The 18,650-nt window shown below is 36.5% G+C and overlaps 1 protein-coding gene across 1 annotated transcript in view; it reads left to right on the top strand.

Annotated features, from left to right (window-relative positions):
• Positions 1–18,650, top strand: part of SLC30A8 (solute carrier family 30 member 8) — a 45,152-nt gene that overhangs the window by 5,760 nt on the left and 20,742 nt on the right. Inside the window, exon 2 of the mRNA XM_004607773.2 lies at positions 8,067–8,266. Coding sequence (XP_004607830.2) covers positions 8,067–8,266 — 200 coding nt within the window. The remainder of the gene's footprint in view (positions 1–8,066; positions 8,267–18,650) is intronic.

Genomic DNA, 18,650 nt, shown 5'->3' with positions numbered 1-18,650 from the left:
TCCTCTTAATAACTTCTTCTTTTTTTTAAAAAATTTTTTATTAGTGAATCACCGTGGGGGTACAGTTACAGATTTATACATTTTTGTGCTCATGTTTCCTCCATACAAAGTTCGAGAACCCCTCCCTTCATCAGTGCCCATTCTCCACCACCAGTAAACCCAGTATCCCTCCCACCCTCCCCAGTCCCATCACCCCCCACCCCACACTGCCACTATGGCAGGGTATTCCCTTTTGTTCTCTCTCTCTGATTAGGTGTTGTGGTTTGCAATAAAGGTGTTGAGTGGTCATTATGTTCAGTCTCTAGTCTACATTCGGCACACGTCACCCTTCCTCTGCATGACCTCCGACCACATTTTACTTGGTGTTCCCTTCTCTGAGTTACTCAGAATGAGAGACCAGCCTCCAAGCCATGGAGACAGCCTCCTGGTACTTATTTCTACTATTCTTGGGTGTTAGACTCCTATTCTATTATTCTATATTCCACAGATGAGCGCAATCTTTCTATGTCTGTCTCTCTCTTTCTGACTCATTTCACTTAGCATGATACTTTCCATGCTGATCCACTTATATGCAAACTTCATGACCTCATTTTTTCTAACAGCTGCATAGTATTCCATTGTATGTATGTACCAAAGTTTCTTCAGCCAGTCATCTGTTCTAGGGCACTCAGGTTTTTTCCAGATTCTGGCTATTGTAAACAGTGCTGTGATGAACATATTAGTGCAGATGTCATTTCGACTATACTTTTTTGCTTCTCTGGGATATATTCCCAGCAGTGGTATTGCTGGATCAAATGGAAGCTCAACCTCTAGTTTTTTGAGAATCATCCATATTGTTTTCCAAAAGGGCTGAACCAGTCGGCATTCCCACCAGAGGTGTAGAAGGGTCCCTTTCTCCCCACATCCTCTCCAACAGTGGTTGCTTTTGTTCTTTTGGATGTGTGCCAGTCTCTGTGGTGTGAGGTGGTATCTCATGGTTGTTTTGATCTGCATCTTTCTGATAAGTAGTGATGTAGAGCACTTTTTCATGTGCCTTTTGGCCATTCATATCTCTTCCTTGGGAAAGCTTCTGTTCAACGCTCTTGAAGAAGAGCTGCTCTCTTCCTCCTGCACAGTTCTGGCACCAAGTTGCTCGTCATGTTCAGTTCTTGACCCAGGTGCACATAATTCTGCATTTGAAGATGTTCGTTTTGTTGAGAGCAAATGGAATGTCAGGAACTAGTTCATTTCTCATGAACATTGTCTTTGTGAGATTCATCTGCAGTCTGACCTATCCACACTCACAGTTGAAGTTGGCCAGCATTCGTGCTGCTTGGCTAATGTTTGGTGTTGTTAGTGAAGTGGAGGTGGTGTAGTTGCTAATCGTCTATCTTCACTCCTAGTCCTTCCCATTCTAGTTGTCGCATTCTCAGGGTGGCACTGAAGAGTTTTGTGAAATGATATTGCCCTGCCAAACCCTTCTCTTTACGTCAATGTAAATCCTGGTGGTGAATCCATAATACAGCTCAGAAAGGATCCTGATGTCCTGAGTTTGAATGGCCTGTTTGGCTAGATTTTCGATGACCGCTTCAGTCTCAACAGAATCAAAGGCCTTCTTTAAATCAATGAACATTAGACAGAAGGGGCTCTTGAACTCTTGCAAAACCTCTATGAGCTTGGTCAACGTGTGGATATTGTTGATCGTGCTAAATCCTTTTCAGAACCTGGCTTGCTCACCTGGTTGTTCTTTGTCTAGTGTTCTGCCAATCCTATTCAGATGACTCGAGTGAATATCTTGTAGACAACAGACAGCAGGCAGATTGGGCGATAGTTGCTGAGGTCATGGATGTCTCCCTTCTTGTATAATAGGATGGTCCTGCTGGTTTTCCACTGGGACAGAACCTTGCATTCAGACAGGTAGCATGTGAAGAGCCGAGTCAGTGTATTGATGAGTATCTGTATCACTGTATCACTGTCATCCCATTGTTCATCAATTTGCTCAAGGGGCACCAGTAACATCTCCATTGTGAGACTTGTTGTTACTGTTTTTGGCATATCAAATATGCCACGGGTAGCTTGCCAGAGTCTGCCATGTGGGCGAGATATTCTCAGTAGTTTGCTGGGCTCTCAGAGAGGGGTAGAGGAATCATACCCAGGTCAGCCGCGTGCAAGGCAAACGCCAACCTGCTGTGCTACTGGCGACAAATTCTTCGGGTGTTCAGGTCTGGCCTTGTCTGGACCGGATGCTGTATATTTCTCTACCGATGAAATGGCGTTTCAGATTTTGGAAGGGAGAATGCTGGGAACAACATATCCATCCTGTGGAATGTGGTATGTGGGCAGGTTGATGTGGCTATTGAAGAGATCTGAGTAGAAGTTGTGGATAACCTTTTCCATTGAACTTCTGGAAGATGTGATAGATCCATCAGAATATCGAAGGGCAGTCATCTTGGTCTTACAGTTGTCGAAGGACAGGTGGGCATTGCAAATACTTTTCCTGGCTTCTGCTGCATTGGCCAACACTGCTGCTCTTCTCTCTTTGAGGTCTTCCTTTATCGCATCTCTGCACAGCTTTGTGAGCTTGGACGTTAGCTTGTGGTTGCCTGAGGCTTGTGCCAGACCACGTTAGTGAATGAACTCTAGAGTTTCTGAAGACAAGCGTTCTTTTTGTGGCTTTCTCTCTCTCAGCATTCCTCACACAATCATGGAGGTGCTGAACCAGTCAATAGTATTCCTCATCAATGTTGTCAATGATGGTAACTTCCCATATTGCCAAAATAGTGCCAAAGGGCTCCCAGGTAGTGGTCATTCTGGGAGTTCTCTTCTTAAACTTTGCAGTCCTTTCTTCCCGCTCTGTGAAGTAGAATTTTGCACGAAGGAGACAATGGTCCGATCTCGTTTGGAATTTTGGAACAGTGACATCAGTTAGACAACTGATGAATATGATTGAATATGGTCAATTTTGTTGTGGAACTGTCCACCAGGAGACTCCCATGTCCAGTGCTTAGATTTGGCCTTCTCGAACTGCGAATTACCATGGATGGTCTTGATCAACATGACCAAGTTCATTTAAAGATATATCTATGTTTATATCTATGTTTATATAGATATAGATATACACATTTTAATATAGGTATATTAAAAATATAGCTGGCTTTTAAATTAAGATCTGTTATAAAATGTGTAAACCAAACGTTATTTCAGAGCATTGCCTACTCAACTTTTTTCTAAAGAAAAACGGCAATAAGGAAATGTTTGTAGAAATGCTCAGCTAACTTAAACATTACATTTTTGTGACATTTTATGTGAACTAGTTAAAAATCTTATAACACCACTTCTTGACAGAAATGCTATAATTTTTCCTGTCTTATAGAAAAGGAAACTGAGGCCCAGAAAGATTAAGTAATGTTCTCTAATTTATACTATTCATGAGGTCAGTGGTAAGACTTGGAGTAGAATGTCAATCAGTGAAAATTAAAATTTTATTAAGTTAATTTATTAAGTTAAAATTCTTAATATGCAATCCAATACCATGTCACAAAATTGACCCTTCTAGTTGCCCTGAGCAACTAGAATCATCCTTAAATCCCATCTTTCTTTATTCTTTGTCAACTAATGCTGTGCTTAAGTCCTATTGATTCTATTTCATAAACATTCTTCAATTGTATCTTTAAATTTTATTTTCACCACACCAGTCCAAATCTCTACTTTAGTCACCTCTTAAATGGTCATCATGTTTGCCTTTCTGCACTCTGTGTAAGCATAACCCAGTGATCATTTTAGAAATGGAAGACACAAAATTACTCCCTGGATTAAAAATTTGCACGTTTTATATAGTTTTCTTTTCATTTTATTTTTTTTAGTGAAGCAAAGACAGTTTTATTGAAGCATATTTGGGAAGAAGGGGACAGAAAGAGATGCATGTGATCGAGAGAGAACTCAGATTTCTCCAGAGTGGAAATAAGCAAGCAGAGAAACAGAGAAAAGCAAGCTAGATGCTTGTTCAAGGGGGACATGAGTTTGAAGAGCAAGCCTTGATGGCTTTTGGATATTTGCTTGTTTTCTATATTGTTGATTTCCACTCTAATATTTATTATCTGCTGTCATCTGTTTGTCTTGAGATTCATTTGGTTTTGTTTTTCTAAAATCACAGAATTTCAATAATTATTTTTAAAAAGAATTAACTTCCTTTAATTTTTCTTTGTTTTGGAGTCAGACCTGGCTGTTATTAAGGCGCACTCCTGGCTTTATGCACCAGGATCACTCCTGGTAGTGTTTAAGGGTCTGTATGGGGTATAGGCATGGGACCCTGGTGTACCACGTGTGAGGCAGGTGCCTTTTCTGCTGCACTGTTTCTCAAGCCATCCTAGATTTTTTAATTTTACGTTTTTCTTTTTAAAAAAAAATTTTAAATTGAGGTTTCCATTGACCTATGAAGATTTTGTTCACATTATTCAGTAATAAGGAAAGATAGTTCTGTTACCATTATTCAGAGGTTAATGATGGTCTAATTCCATTCTCAGATGACTTTATGAGACTTCATAGATGAAAAGTTACCAAGAGAAACTTTTGCAGGGCACTACCTTGGACTATCTGATTACCACTAATGGGTACATCTTGTTCTCCCAGCAGACCATCTTCAAGGGGGTAGAACCATATGCCTTTGAAAAACATGCCCCTGCAGCATATCTGGCCAATTGTTCCTCCTTTGAGACCTGGCCACACTTGCAGCAGTGCTCTAACAAATCTTCATCTTTTGACTTCCCACATAGGCAAATTCTTCTACAAGCCCATGCAGTACCACCAACAGTTTACAAGAGTATAAATATACGTTTTGGAGATACAGTACTTTGTTCCTTGATAGAGCACATATGAGTGAGATTATCCTATATTTATCTTTCTTTATTTACTCACCTTCCATTGATCACTAGCTTGTTCCCAGATGTTGGCTACAAAGAGTGAACATAGGTATGCATACTTCAATGAACTTAAGCATGCGTGTATCTTTTTGAATTTATAATTTTTTGTTCTTTGGATAAATACACAGGATGGAATTGTTGGATAACATGATGTATATATTTTTAATATTTTGAGAAATCTTAATTTGTTCAGACCCCATAGATTCTGAACCTGTTTATATTTCCACCACGAGTATATATGGTTTCTATTTCCTTCAAAGTCTTGCCAACATTTGTTGTTTCTGATCTTTTTTTATATGGGCCATTCTCAGAAATATGAGGTAATATTTTAAGTGTATTTCACTGATAATTAATGATGCATATTGTAGGTGCCTGCTGATTATCTATATGTCTTCATTGGTAAAGTCTGTTCAATTCTTCTCCCATTTTTTGGACAGGTGTTTTTTAGTTGTATGAATTCTTTATATAACTTGAACATTAGCACTTGAGGAATGCTATAACTTGTAAATATTTTATCTTATTCATTAGGATTATTTTTGTTTTGGTGAGAGTTTCTGTTGTTTTGCTAAAGTTTTTTAGTTTAATGCAATCCCATTTATTTTTGATTTTGTTTTCCTTGGCCTTTAGAGTTGAGTTCCCAAGGACATCACTGAAATTATTATTATGGAGTATTTTCTCTGTTTTCTTTTGCATATTTGATGCCTTTTGGTGTAACATCCAAGTCTTTTATCTGTTTGAGTTAACTTTTGTACATATGTGAGACTATAATAAATATTTTTCTTTTGCCTGTAGTCATCTAGCTTTCCCCAATGCTGTTAATTGAAGAGAAATTCTTTTCACCATGCTTAGATTTTTCTAAGTTGAATGAAACTGATTATTCATACTTCTACGTTATATTAAATTACATATCATTATAAAAATAAAAGCTTTATATACTTATTATATACAATTTTGCCAAATGGTTATAATTTCAATAAAGACTATTTGAAATGGATCAAAATAAAATGCTGGTAATTCCACAATATAACCATTATAGAGTTAGTTGGGTAATAGATGTCAAAATTCTGAAAATAATAGGTGCTCTTTAACCACGTAATTCCAACTTAGTATTATCTTTAAATTAGATAATATAACACAAAATTAACTATGACAGCATGAATCACAGTAGTGTTTTTGTGAGCAAATTATAAGAAAAATATTAAATTGTTCAATAATAAATTTGTTATGACATCTACATTGAACATAACATTTTCTATATGCTAAAATAGTAATGTAGAAAGTGCAGTCAACTGAGAAAAATGTTGACAATGTCTAAAGTTAAGTGTCAGGTTCCAAAGATATATCTTTGGTAGGATCATATTGTGATGGATCCTAATCCTTCCGAGCCCTTCCTCCACTCACCTCCCCCTATTCCTTGTCTCATGATATGGGTAGCAACTGCATCATTCTCAGCTCTATGAGTGAGTCTAGTTAAATTTAGGCTAACTTTGGATTGTAACAAGGTCTAAACTTATTGCTTATAAATGACTGTGTAAGTTCATTCATATACCTCTGGCTATAGATGTTGACTCTTGATTTGGCTAACTCAGCATACAACTCTGAAGTCTTGCTTAAGAGTATGAAACCAGGACTTATCCTTGTATAGGAAACAGCAAGTACATAGCACCAATAGCATTGAACAGCTATTTTACTCTCACGAGCAGGATCAGTCTTAGTCAGATGGGGAGTATTTAGAACTGGAAGTTTAATATTTGAAGTTCTGATAAAATATCAGTCTGAGGTCTTATACTTCTATTAGATGTTCTCAGTTATAGGACCAATAGTTGTAAAAATAGCTAATTAGATTATGAATATATTAACTGTTTATCTATGCTTGCAATAAAGAATCACATTCTATGAGCTATAATTGCATAAAAAAGCATGTGCTTATATACTACAGTGTTAAGCAACAAAATATTATTTAGACTTGTCTCTTAAAGGTAGGCTTAGCAGTGTTTTTTCTCTTCTGTGCTTTTCTGTAATATAAGATTTTCTATGATGAATGTCATTTTACTGAAAAATTATAATTAAAATCATCATAATAATTTCCATCTAAGCCAAAACCAGCAGGCTTTTAATTCCAATTGGAATAAGACAAATGAAATAACTCCAAGTGGAGACTAATTTATTTTTGTTTATACCTTCCAAAGTCATGAATGAAAAGTTTTAAATGATAAGAATCTAATTAATTCTTCCTAATAAGTTAATGAGAAAAACTAAAGATATGCTTAGTTTCTAACCCAGGCACATTGACATTTGCAAAGCTAGATCTTAGAATACTGACTGATGTGCAGTTAAAGAGGCAATGTATAGCATACTAGAAAAACAGGAGGCTGTGAACTCCAACTCTATTGTTCTCTCTGATCTCAGGCAATTACTTAACCTCTCACAGTCTTATTATTTCAGCTAAGAAACTAGGGGTTTTGCTAAATATCATATGCACTCATTCAATCTGTGAAATGCTTTAATTCTATAAGTGACTAAGTAATTGTATTTGAACAGAAGGACTTACAGTGCCTGCTTTAGGAAGCACTGTAAAAATAAATTTCAATTTCTTTGAGAGCTTCCATGATAACTCTGATTTATAGAAATTATCTACAAAGTTGAGCTAAGAAAGTTCCTGAGGGTCCATTTGGGTTCACTCAGAAAAAGTGCTCTCATCCCTTGACGGTATTGCTGTGGAGAGTGGTACCCCAGAAAAATTGTTTCTGTGAACACTACTTCATAGAAACACACCCAGCACTCCATGTCCCTTTCTGTTAATTTCTAGCAATGTCTAAAAATCTTTTCCAAATAAAGTAACTGGGAAGAAATCACATCCACATGTACCTATTTCTTTTCTCTTTTGATATCTCTTAAATGACTCTTAAATGACTTATTTGATATCTCTTAAATGACTTATTTGATAGCTCAGACTGAAAGAGAGTTTGACCTGAAAGTATAACTTTTAGTCACTGAGAATTCAGAAGGGAATGTCTTGCTTGTTGCTTATACTGATATTTCTTTGTCAGGACTGGTAAAAATAGCCTCTTGGTCATTTAGCGAATGTCCTACTTGAGGTTCTCACAACGAAGTGAGGTGTTTGTTTCTAACATGGTCACTTCTCTCTTCTGCCCAACTCATCCATAGTGTGGAACTCCAGTCCAAGCATTTGAATAAAGATCAATGTCCTGGAGAGAAGCCAGAGGAGCTGGAGTCTGGAGCCATCCATCACTGCCACAGCAACTCCAAGGCTGTGGAGGAAAGGGAGAAGGAACAAGTCTATGCCAAGTGGAAACTCTGTGTTGCTTTGACCATATGCTTCATATTCATGATTGCAGAGGTTGTGGGTGAGTATTTCTTAGAAACACTGATTCAACAAGCAAACAGAACCTCACATTATCACAGGAGGGTTATCACAGTTCTTCTTTTAAAGTAAGTTGTTAATGTTTTCTGCAAAGTAATATTAAGTTCATTATGAATGTGTTGGAAAATGGAAGTAAGCAATAAAATTCATCAGTACCCAAACATTTAAATGATAACCTCTAATAACATGATGGAGCACTTTATTACGATATATTTTCTACTCATCAGTTGCAGTGATTTTTAAAAAATATGATACAGCATATTGAATGCTTTTGACCATGCCTTCAAATACTGTTCCAAGCCACTTTTATGCCTGAACAATATGCAATAATATGTTCCTCTGTGATTTAGATAGCCATCTTTCTGTGTACAGAATTGTTTTTCTGCTCTGGGCAATACTGCAATGAAATCTTAAATAAAACACTTATCTTTCTGACTAATCCCTTAAAGGATATTCTTAAAAGTCAAAATGACTGGCTGAAGTACATGAATATTTTCATCAATTCTTCAAGCACATTGCCAAATGGAGATGCAGAAAGACGGAAAACATTTCTTTGTCATCACTACTTGAGAATGTTTCTCCACATCTACCGGATTTGCCAGAATCTATTAAATAATAAAAATTATTTGTTAATGTAGATAAAATATAGCCACATATGCTTCTTTTTTTATTGAATCACCATGAGCTACAGTTACAAAGCTTTCATGTTTGAGTTTCAGTCATACAATAATCGATCATTGCTTAATTTTAATGTTCATTTCTTTCCTTGTTGATCATTAGCATATTTTTGCATTCTTCTTGATCATTGGTACTTCTGCTAATGCATTTCCTGCTTGCTGCTTCCTGTCTGCTGTTTGTCTGTTTTAGATGATTTGGAATTGTATTGATCTCCAGAGCTCTTTTCATAGTTGGGATAGTAAATTTCTGTTCCATTTGTTAGTACATTTCAGTTTATTGTTTGCTTTTAAAGTTTGATTCAATACTCTGCTTGAATCAGAGAAGTTTTAAATTTTAAAAATTTCATCAAAATATTTTTTGAGAATTTTTTATCACTCTTTCACACTTTTAGTCCTTAAGATGATAGATATCATCTTTTTGCTATTAAGTATCTTTGCACTTAATTTTAAATCAATGTGAATTTAAAGATTTTCAGCATCATCCATGAAGTAATTAAATATTTATTTCCTCTATTGATTCTTGCTACTTCTTTGATCATTTATCAAAGTTTTATAAATTATAGGGTTTGCTTCTAAGGTGTTTCATTGATCTGTGTTGCTGCTCTCTGTCAGTGATAACATTTTTAATTAATGTAGATTTATATGTTATAATGCCTGCTGTTCTTTCTCATTATTTCTTGCTTGACAAGAAAAAGATAAAGGCTATTTATTCATTTCTATTTATTATTGTAATTAAACATGAGAATCATTTGTTTGGTTTCTTTGAAAATCCAATTATGATTTTATTAAACTACTAACCTGGGAACACAAATTCCTAAAATGGTCAGTTCCTTCTCTCCCTTCCAGGAATTGGATACTTTTCTCAATTTATCAAATTCTCTATATGTCCTAACAAGATCTTGTTTCAGTCTGTTTTCTTGTCTTTTTTATACAGGGATAGCTTATTTCTTGCTAGATATTTATTTGTTAATTTTATTCCTTCATAAGGTGAGTGAGATGTCCGTTTCCTCATGTCCTATTTTCCAGTTGGTTAGGTTTTTATAAAATAGACTTAGATTACAAATGGATTCTTGAAAGTTCGAATTTTACTTATTTGATATGCAATGCGCTATCCACTGTGCCTCCACCCCTCTCGGAGAGCCCGGCAAGCTACTGACAATCATCCCACCCATATGGCAGAGCCTGGCAAGCTCCCCATGGTGTATCCGATATGCCAAAAACAGTAACAAGTCTCACAATGGAGACGTTATTTGTACCCACTTGAGCAAATCGATGAGCAACAGGGTGACAGTGACAGTAACAGTGACAGTGATATGCAATAGTGTATTATTGTTATTCTATTTTTTTGTTTGTTTGTTTTTTGGGTCACACCTGGCGATGCACAGGGGTCATTCCTGGCTCTGCACTCAGGAATTACCCCTGGCAGTGCTCAAGGGACCATATGGGATGCTGGGAATCGAACCCGTGTCCGCTGAGTGCAAAGCAAACACCCTACCCGCTGTGCTATCACTCCAGCCCTTATTATTGTTATTCTAAATGGAGCTAACTTCATTTTCCTTCATTCTCTTTATCCTTTTGCCCATCCTCAAAGATAATCCTCTCTTTTGGTGAAAGGCAAACCCAGTGATGCTCAGGGATTACTTCTGGGTTTGTGCTCAGGAATCACTCCTGGCAGACTTAGGGGCTGTTGGAGGTGTCAGGGATCTGCCATGTGCAAGGCAAGTACCCTAGTTACTATACTCTCCAGCTCTAAGGTACTCCCTCTTTTTGTAAAAATACTTATTTACCTATTTATCACCATTTTAATATTTATCTCTTCAAAATGTTTTATATTTTTCTTGTATAAATAATATCATATGCTAAGTCACATCTTATGTTCAGCTTATTTGTTGAATGCAAAAACTTTCTGAGAGTTTATGCAATTTTCTTTTGTCTAACGGAGAATCTCCTTGTCCTAGCTTTTTATTGATTAACAAATAATTAAGCATGTGTGGACTTCTATAAAATATGGTTTTGAACTAGCTCTTTTTATAGACTTCTTGACACATGTTGATGTATATTGTATTAAGAAATTTCCTAATATGATACAATCTTTGTATTCAAAGCATTGTGATGTTATATTTATTTGATACTTAATATGTGCCATAAACTGTAATGAGTATCTTCTGTGGATTACTTGGTACTGATGAAATTCCAAAGGGTTGATACTATTATCAGATTGACTGTATAGATTAGAAACCCCAAAGCACAAATAGTCAAGTCTCTATGTGAATATTACCTATAAGTGGGTAGGCAGTCTGAATTTCAGAACTCATATTCTTATTATTTCACTATATTATCCCTCAAATTGACCATGATGTACCATTCTTTCAAGACATTGCTCATTTTGACTCAAAAAAATTCTCATTTGGATATTTTTACTATTATTGATACTTGAAATTTAATTAGTTTTCATCATTAGGCTTACTTTTTCAAATTTCAAAATCAGAAATATGTTTTGTTATTTTGTTTTGTTTTTTGGAGGGGCCACACCCAACAGTGTTCAGTGCACCTGTGCTCAGGGATTATCTTTGGCATTGCTCAGGGGACTATACATGCTGCTAGGGATTGAACCAAGGCTGGCTGCATGCAGGGCAAGTTACCAACCTGTTGTACCATAGTACAAGGTACTATGCACTATGTTTTGATTTTGAGGGGGATTAGGCCGCCTTTGGCAATGCTCAGGGGCTATTTATGGCTCCATATTCAAGAATGGTCTCTGACAGTGTTCAGGAGAAAATATGTGCTATAAGGGATTTAACTGGGATTGGCTGAATGCAAGGCTCAGAATGACACATTTTAAAATAATAATTTTAGTTATATAATTTCCCCTTTAAAATAAAACTAAGATAATTCTATGACTTTGTAATGATCTCAATGTTTTAAGAAAGTTCCCCAAAATTGTGTGCTTGGGAATCGTTCATGAAAAAATATTTCTAATACATTTTAAAGAATTTTTTACATTTATTGACATTTCTGCTTCTTTAATAAATATCATTTATATTTTCCCAGTAATTCATCTCATTGAAGTTTTAAATGGTTTATACAGTGAAATATGAAAGCTTCATATTGGTATTTTAATTTATTCTAGCTTTTTAAATTTTAATATTGTTTATTTATTTTATGTCCTTGACTTAAGTTGGTAGATATTTATCTATCAATTGATCTATTATTTGTATATGATTTCTTGAATATATAACTACATATTTTTTTGACTTTTAAGAATTTTTGTAAATTTCCCTCTTCAGGGTCTTACTATTATTGCAGAATTTAATATAATGTGTTAAATGCTTATTTAATTATTTTGTTATTTAATTTTGTTAATAAATTCTGTGTAATTTTAAACTTTTTTAATCCAAAAGTATATATATGCAGTGTTAGTGATTTTTTTTCCAAAAATTTTATAAAGGACATGATAAGCTAGTAGAATATAGAATTACAAGTAACTGATACTCCATTGGCATAGTCATTTCACTATGTTATTTAAATTCAGTTTCATTTTTCCTCTGTATCAAAAAAAAGGGAAGAATTCAAAATAATATAGACCAGAAAAATACAGTGTACTCAGCTGCTTTAATTTTTATTTTCTTGCTGGTGAGCAATCAGAATTGTGTCGAGTCTTCTCTCCAATACACTCAGTCTTAGTTTTATGAAAGGAAAAAAAATTTTGAAACATTGATTCCAAGATAGGTCCAGGCTAGAAAGTAACCTTCTAGTCAAAGTTTTAAAAAATAATTTCATCATACAATTTCTTGAACCAGGATAAGTGATTTGAAGAAAACTCAATAGCTTAAGGATGTTGCAAAGAAGTTAATTTTGACAGCTCTATTTTGGAAAATCCCATTTGGAAATCTACTGATGTATACTCCACAGGGATCCTGTTAGTATTGCTGGAATTCATAGATTGCAGACAGTACTGAAGCACTCATGATTGACATAATGGAAGTTCTAAATGCCAGAAACCATTCAAAAGATGATTTCAAAAGGAGATTTCTGGAAACTAGTAGCTTTCCAAATTAATTTCTGGCAGCCTCCCATAAAAACACAGCTCAGAAGGAAGTATAGATGTGTTTCCTACCTTTACTACTTTCTTCCTCTACTTTTCTCTAAACCCATGTGGATGCTGACATAGATGACTTTTTTCTTCAGCTGATGTTTAATTAACATTCTAAATGGAGAAAAGCTCTCTCTCTTTTTTTTTTTTTGCTTTTTGGGTCACACCGGTGATGTTCAGGGGTTACTCCTGGCTCTGCACTCAGGAATTACTCCTGGCAGTGCTCGGGGGACCAAATGGGATGCTGGGAACCAAACCCGGGTCATCTGCATGCAAGGCAAACGCCCTACCAGCTATGCTATTGCTCCAGCCCAGCCCAAAAAGCTTTCATTTATAAAACTTACTTTTTCCTTGTGCTTTTTGAAATATGACCTATTATTTTGCTGTAAATGACATATTTTTAGGGAAAATTGGGAAGCTTGGGCTAAGCAACTAAGTCTTTTCTTTTTTAATAGTTATCATCTATAAATTCTAATTTAACTTTAACTAGAGTCAGGAGGTATTGCCAGTAAAGACACTAAACGGCTACTGGCAATCATTTGGAATTTGAACTCTATTGACATTATACTTGATTTTCCTAAAACATTGTTCTTATCGCATCAATTCTGTCATCAGAATTCTTCAATGGCTCCCTCTTCTGTCGTTCTTTGCTCCTCCATCTTTTCCCCATCCAGGAAAGCATATGCATTTAACCATGGGCTAGGATAGATTGATAAGAAAGAGAGTTGTTCAGAGACTACTTCTGTGCTGGGTCCCTTTGGCTGCCCCCAAAAGAGAAAATATCAATGCCTCAGAAAATTCTGGCTTATTAGATAAAATTGAAATTCTTACTATGGCTCTCAAGTCATTTGGACACTTGACTGCCAAGTGACTATCAATTTCTTTCCTTTACAACTTTCCTTTATGATTCTTCTGCTCCAGCAATCTCCACATGTGAGGCAAAGTAACCCACAAGCTCTGATGCTTCTGCATACACATTTTTCCCTGAAAAAATAAAAACAACAAAACTTTTCACAATCCCCACACTCATCAGAACTCTGGCCACCAAACAAGCACCCCAACTCACAAGTTACTTTCTCCCTGACCATGGCAGGCAGCAATTATTATTCTCACATTGATTTTGGGTATCTGGGATGTCTGGGAGTAAAATAAGAGAGTGAGCAAGGTCCTGAATGTTGACTAGGAGTTGAGTGGTGATGAAGAGGGAGGAGGGAGTGGCTTTCAGAGGCAGGGACCTGAAGGATCAGTGCCTGGCTAGTGCTATGGTCTAGGACATTGCAAACAGTCTTACGTGGACAGCTTTTGAGTGGGTAGTTCTACAAAAAGACAGGAAATTGGTGCTTTTTCAAAGAAATCCAAATGATTCTTGTGAAATGCCACATATGTGTGTGGATTGGGACTGCCTGTTCAATAAATCTTCTCCCACCATCCCTGCTGATTGCTGTTTAGGTCATGGCTCCAAGATATCTTGCTCATGTGCAAGGCTGTGTGTGAAATGGGATGCTGAATTAATTAGAACCTCTAGCTTTTTCTGAAAAGTTGAAGGAGAAAACGCCTTTTCCACTAAAATACTTGACTTAAATGATTCAAATTTGGAGTTTCCAGGTCCCACCTTTTTTTTAATTGAAGGAGAAGAAGTCCGTCTTCAGTAGAGAAATAAATAATCATAGGAGACAGAGCAGAGTCCTAAAGCACTTTTCTACTTTTTTGTTTTGTATTGTTTCATTTGGGGGCCACACCCAGCGGTGCTCAGGTCTTACTCCTGACTCTGTGCTCAGGGATCACTCCCAAAAAGCTCTCAGGGGATCATATGAAGTGCTGGGAAATGAACCCAGACTGGCTGTGTGCCAGGCCAATGACCTCCCCACTATCCTATTGGTTGGCTCCACATTCTTCTACTTTAAGATCAGACTGAACCCAATCCAGTTCATCCAGATTTGTTCTCAGTTGTTTGAGGCAATAAATTATTATCTGGGTACATCGTGTAAGCCAGAGTCCTGAGTTTGTGAGTTACAACTGGAAGAGCTTGTCTTAGGTAGTAACATATGGTAAAGCTTGGTTAGTGGAGAATGAAAGGAGAATCTCAGTTGGGAGCTGCAGCAGGGCCTTGAGGTCTGGCCAGGGAATCTGGATTCAGCGTGTAAGTCTTGGAGGAGAGGGCAGTGTGTCATTGACATTTACAACAAGGAAGAGCCAAGTCATAAATCTGCGTTTAGAGAGAAAACTGATCACAGAGTGTAGAGCAGAACGGAGGAAGGAATAAAAAGGCTACTAGCACCAATGTGTCCACTGTTAATGGGTCTTTGAACCTATTAGAGGGTGACTCCTTCTGAAGGCTAATGTTACCCTAATTATAGAGATGTCATAAAGTTTAGTAACATTTCAGATGTATACCTGTATTCAGTTAAAAAGTTAGACTTGTTCTACAAGCTCCTGTTTCCCTTGAACACATGTCTTCCTTTTTAGGCTTTGTATTTCTTTGCTTACTTATTTCTACCCCGGAGAAGCCATTGTTCTCTCTTGAACCCACATTTTCCACTTTTTCTCCATTCACATATTTCTAAATAAGTTTCAATTAAAGCTACCTTGTTTAATCAAAAAAAAAAAAGAAAAGAAGAAAGAATAAAACAAAAGAGAGAAAGAAAAGAGAAAGAAAAAATAAAGATAGGACACTGTAAACTGAGAACAAAAGCAAACCCAAACAAAAACAAATAAATACTAAAAAGTTAGAAAAATAAGCCCAAGTGTTACTCCTGGAAAAAGCAGAATAGACAGGACATGGTGTTTTGGGTTGCAGGATAGAAATTCAGAGCTAGAAGCAGGACAGGAAAGGTGGCATCTCAAAGTGAAAAACTCCACTTAGCAACAGATAATGCTAGATGATGTGATAATCACCAACTTTGCAGATAAGCTTACTAACATTGCACTAGAGCCAGGAACTCTCGGCAACTAAGGCCACTTACATATGTGCTTATATATTTTTAGGTCACACTTGGTAGTACTTGGATAATGTGGTGCTGACATCTAACTCAAAATTCCTACATGCAGAGCATACACTAGGCTATCTTAGGCTATCTTTAGGTAGCCTAAGATAGACTGTCTTTCTGGTTCCCACTCACATTTGATATGGTTCTTGTACTGAAAATTCAAGAAATATTCAAGCATAGCAATCCAAATTGTGGTGCATTTTACATATGCTAAATAACAAATTCATGAGATTTCAATCTAACATGTTGTATAGTATTTCTATTTGTAAAATAATTTTTGTATGGGGGCTACACCTATTTGTGCTCAGAAGCTGATTCTGTGCAAAGGAAAGACCCATATTTGTCTCAGAAGACCATCTATGATGCCAGAAAATATGAATCCGGATGGGTAAGATGTAAGGCAAGCACTTTAACCTCTGTACTTCCTAAGTGACCCTTATATAGTATTTTTATAATATATTGATAATAATAACACATTCATGCTAATGCCTTACTAGCACAGATTTATTATCAATATAGCATCGGAATAGTATCCATGGGAAAAATAATTTAAAAATTTTAATGTATAACACAGTAGTTGGATGACTAATGGGAAACAGGTATAAAGTTGTTAGGTTCAAATTTTTCAACCTTGCTGAGATGTTTTTATATTCAAGGAAAAATGTACTATGTCCTTAATACCAATTCTCTAAATTGGGGTGAATGAAACCAGGCCCAATGCCATTCCTTTCCCTCTGTCATCCTTAACCCACAGACTCTAAATAGACTGTTTTCCCAAGTTGGGTCTTTTCTGCAATTTTTCTATTTTATCAAAAATATCCTTAATTCAAAAAAATATATCCTTAATTCTACATTCACTAAGTAATCCAGAAACATAATTGTTACTGTTTTACTTCATGCCTATATTGTAATTTCCTTTGTAAGTGCCTCAAAGTCATAAGTAGATCCCCTTAGCCCAGAGGATAGCAATGAAATTATTTAGCATGACATAGAATGTCCCACACAAGGGTTGCAACCCACTGCCATTTCCTGTTATGATGTTAACATTCCCCGCTTCCTGCTTTCCAAAGAAAACATACTCTGTTCTTCATTTCTCTCCATTATCCCCCAACCCTACCTTAACTCCTCCTAAAATCTGTATAATTACTATCCCTTTCTCTATGAAGCTAATCCATGAGCCCACTGAGTGTGACTTTCTGATTCTCTGGCCCATTTTCCATGTCTTTAGTACAATGAGGAGTAGGCAATATGACCACTGGAGAGAAGGGCTCTGGTTTTACTTAATTTACCTATGTTTGCCCTATCCTTTTACTGTGCGAGTAAGGGCTCGATAAATACTGGCTAGATGAATGAGTTAACCATCAATCAGATCACATGCTTTCAGAAACAAATGCAAGGTTAGGCACAAACTGCCTCTTACAATTTGCTTTTTAGGGTTTAGCATGCTTGAGGATATATATATATATATTTTGAATTGATTTTATACGGTGCCCTGTTACAAAATAGATCTTGTTTCCTTAGCCTTCCTTATAATATGCATCTTGCAAAGCAAACCTGTTACATTTCTCAATTGCTCCTGATTCTGCTGAGCCCATGGAAGACACCCTATAAGATTTGATTTCCTTGACTGAAGCTACAATTTTAGGCCAGCATATAGAATCATCACCATCCTTCATTTCTGAGGTTGCAGCATGCTGCTTATCTGCATGTAGTCATTCTCCAGGCAAGGAAGAATGCATTATTAACGCAGCTTTATTATCAGGCCCAAATTTGGCAGTTAGAGCAGCATTAGAGGATAATTGGAAGGACAGCTTATTTGTTAGCAAAATGTTGCTTTTTGGTTAATGAATCATTCCGATATTTTGCACTGACAGCTCAGTAACAAGCTTGAAGACTACTTTGCTTCAGACCATTAAACTTTGACAAACCAGTTATTAACTACAGCTAGAGCCAGCGGTCTGTGGGGATTATTGCAATTATAAGCCATATATGTAATTTTTAAAAATCATTAGTGGAGACAAGGTGAGTCTGATGATGGAGGTGCTGATGACTGACAGTCTGTGTTGCCGGAGAGTACACAAAGCAATAAAAAAAAAAAAAAACCGAGGAGAGAACCAATCTGTCAGCACAAGCTCTTTGTCGGAAAGGCATAGTTAGAGCAATAAAGGTTATTGCTCCCAAACAGCAAGCCTTATGCGAGGAGGCAAAGACAAGGTTTTCCTTTGACTTCCATTTGAGAGGCTGGAGGTCTTTTCTCAATGGAGAACTCGAGGGAAGTAGAGCAGAGCACACCAAATGGAAAGAAAGGCAAGCAGGGGCTCCCACAGCTGGGTTCGCTTCCTATAATTTATTGTATTGTTGCAGGCAAGAATGCCATTTGGAAAGAACCTTTCCTTCCCTCACTGCTCCCCACTCTTCATCTCACAGCTCCTGATAATCAGTAGATAACCTAAATTAACAGAACACAAGGAAAAGGTAAAGATAATGTTAAAACATCAGGGCAGGTGAAAACTCATCAATGGATGATTACCAAACCTGAATTGCAGACAAAAGACTAGGTCCTCAGCCTGTGATGTGAGACCCTGGGACTCTCCTAATCTATTTGGTTTT

This window comes from Sorex araneus, chromosome 2 (genome assembly GCF_027595985.1).
Source record: "Sorex araneus isolate mSorAra2 chromosome 2, mSorAra2.pri, whole genome shotgun sequence".
Classification (NCBI taxonomy): Eukaryota; Metazoa; Chordata; class Mammalia; order Eulipotyphla; family Soricidae; genus Sorex; species Sorex araneus.
The sequence above is the reverse complement of the archived record's forward strand: the minus strand, read 5'-3'. Positions and strand labels throughout refer to the sequence as shown.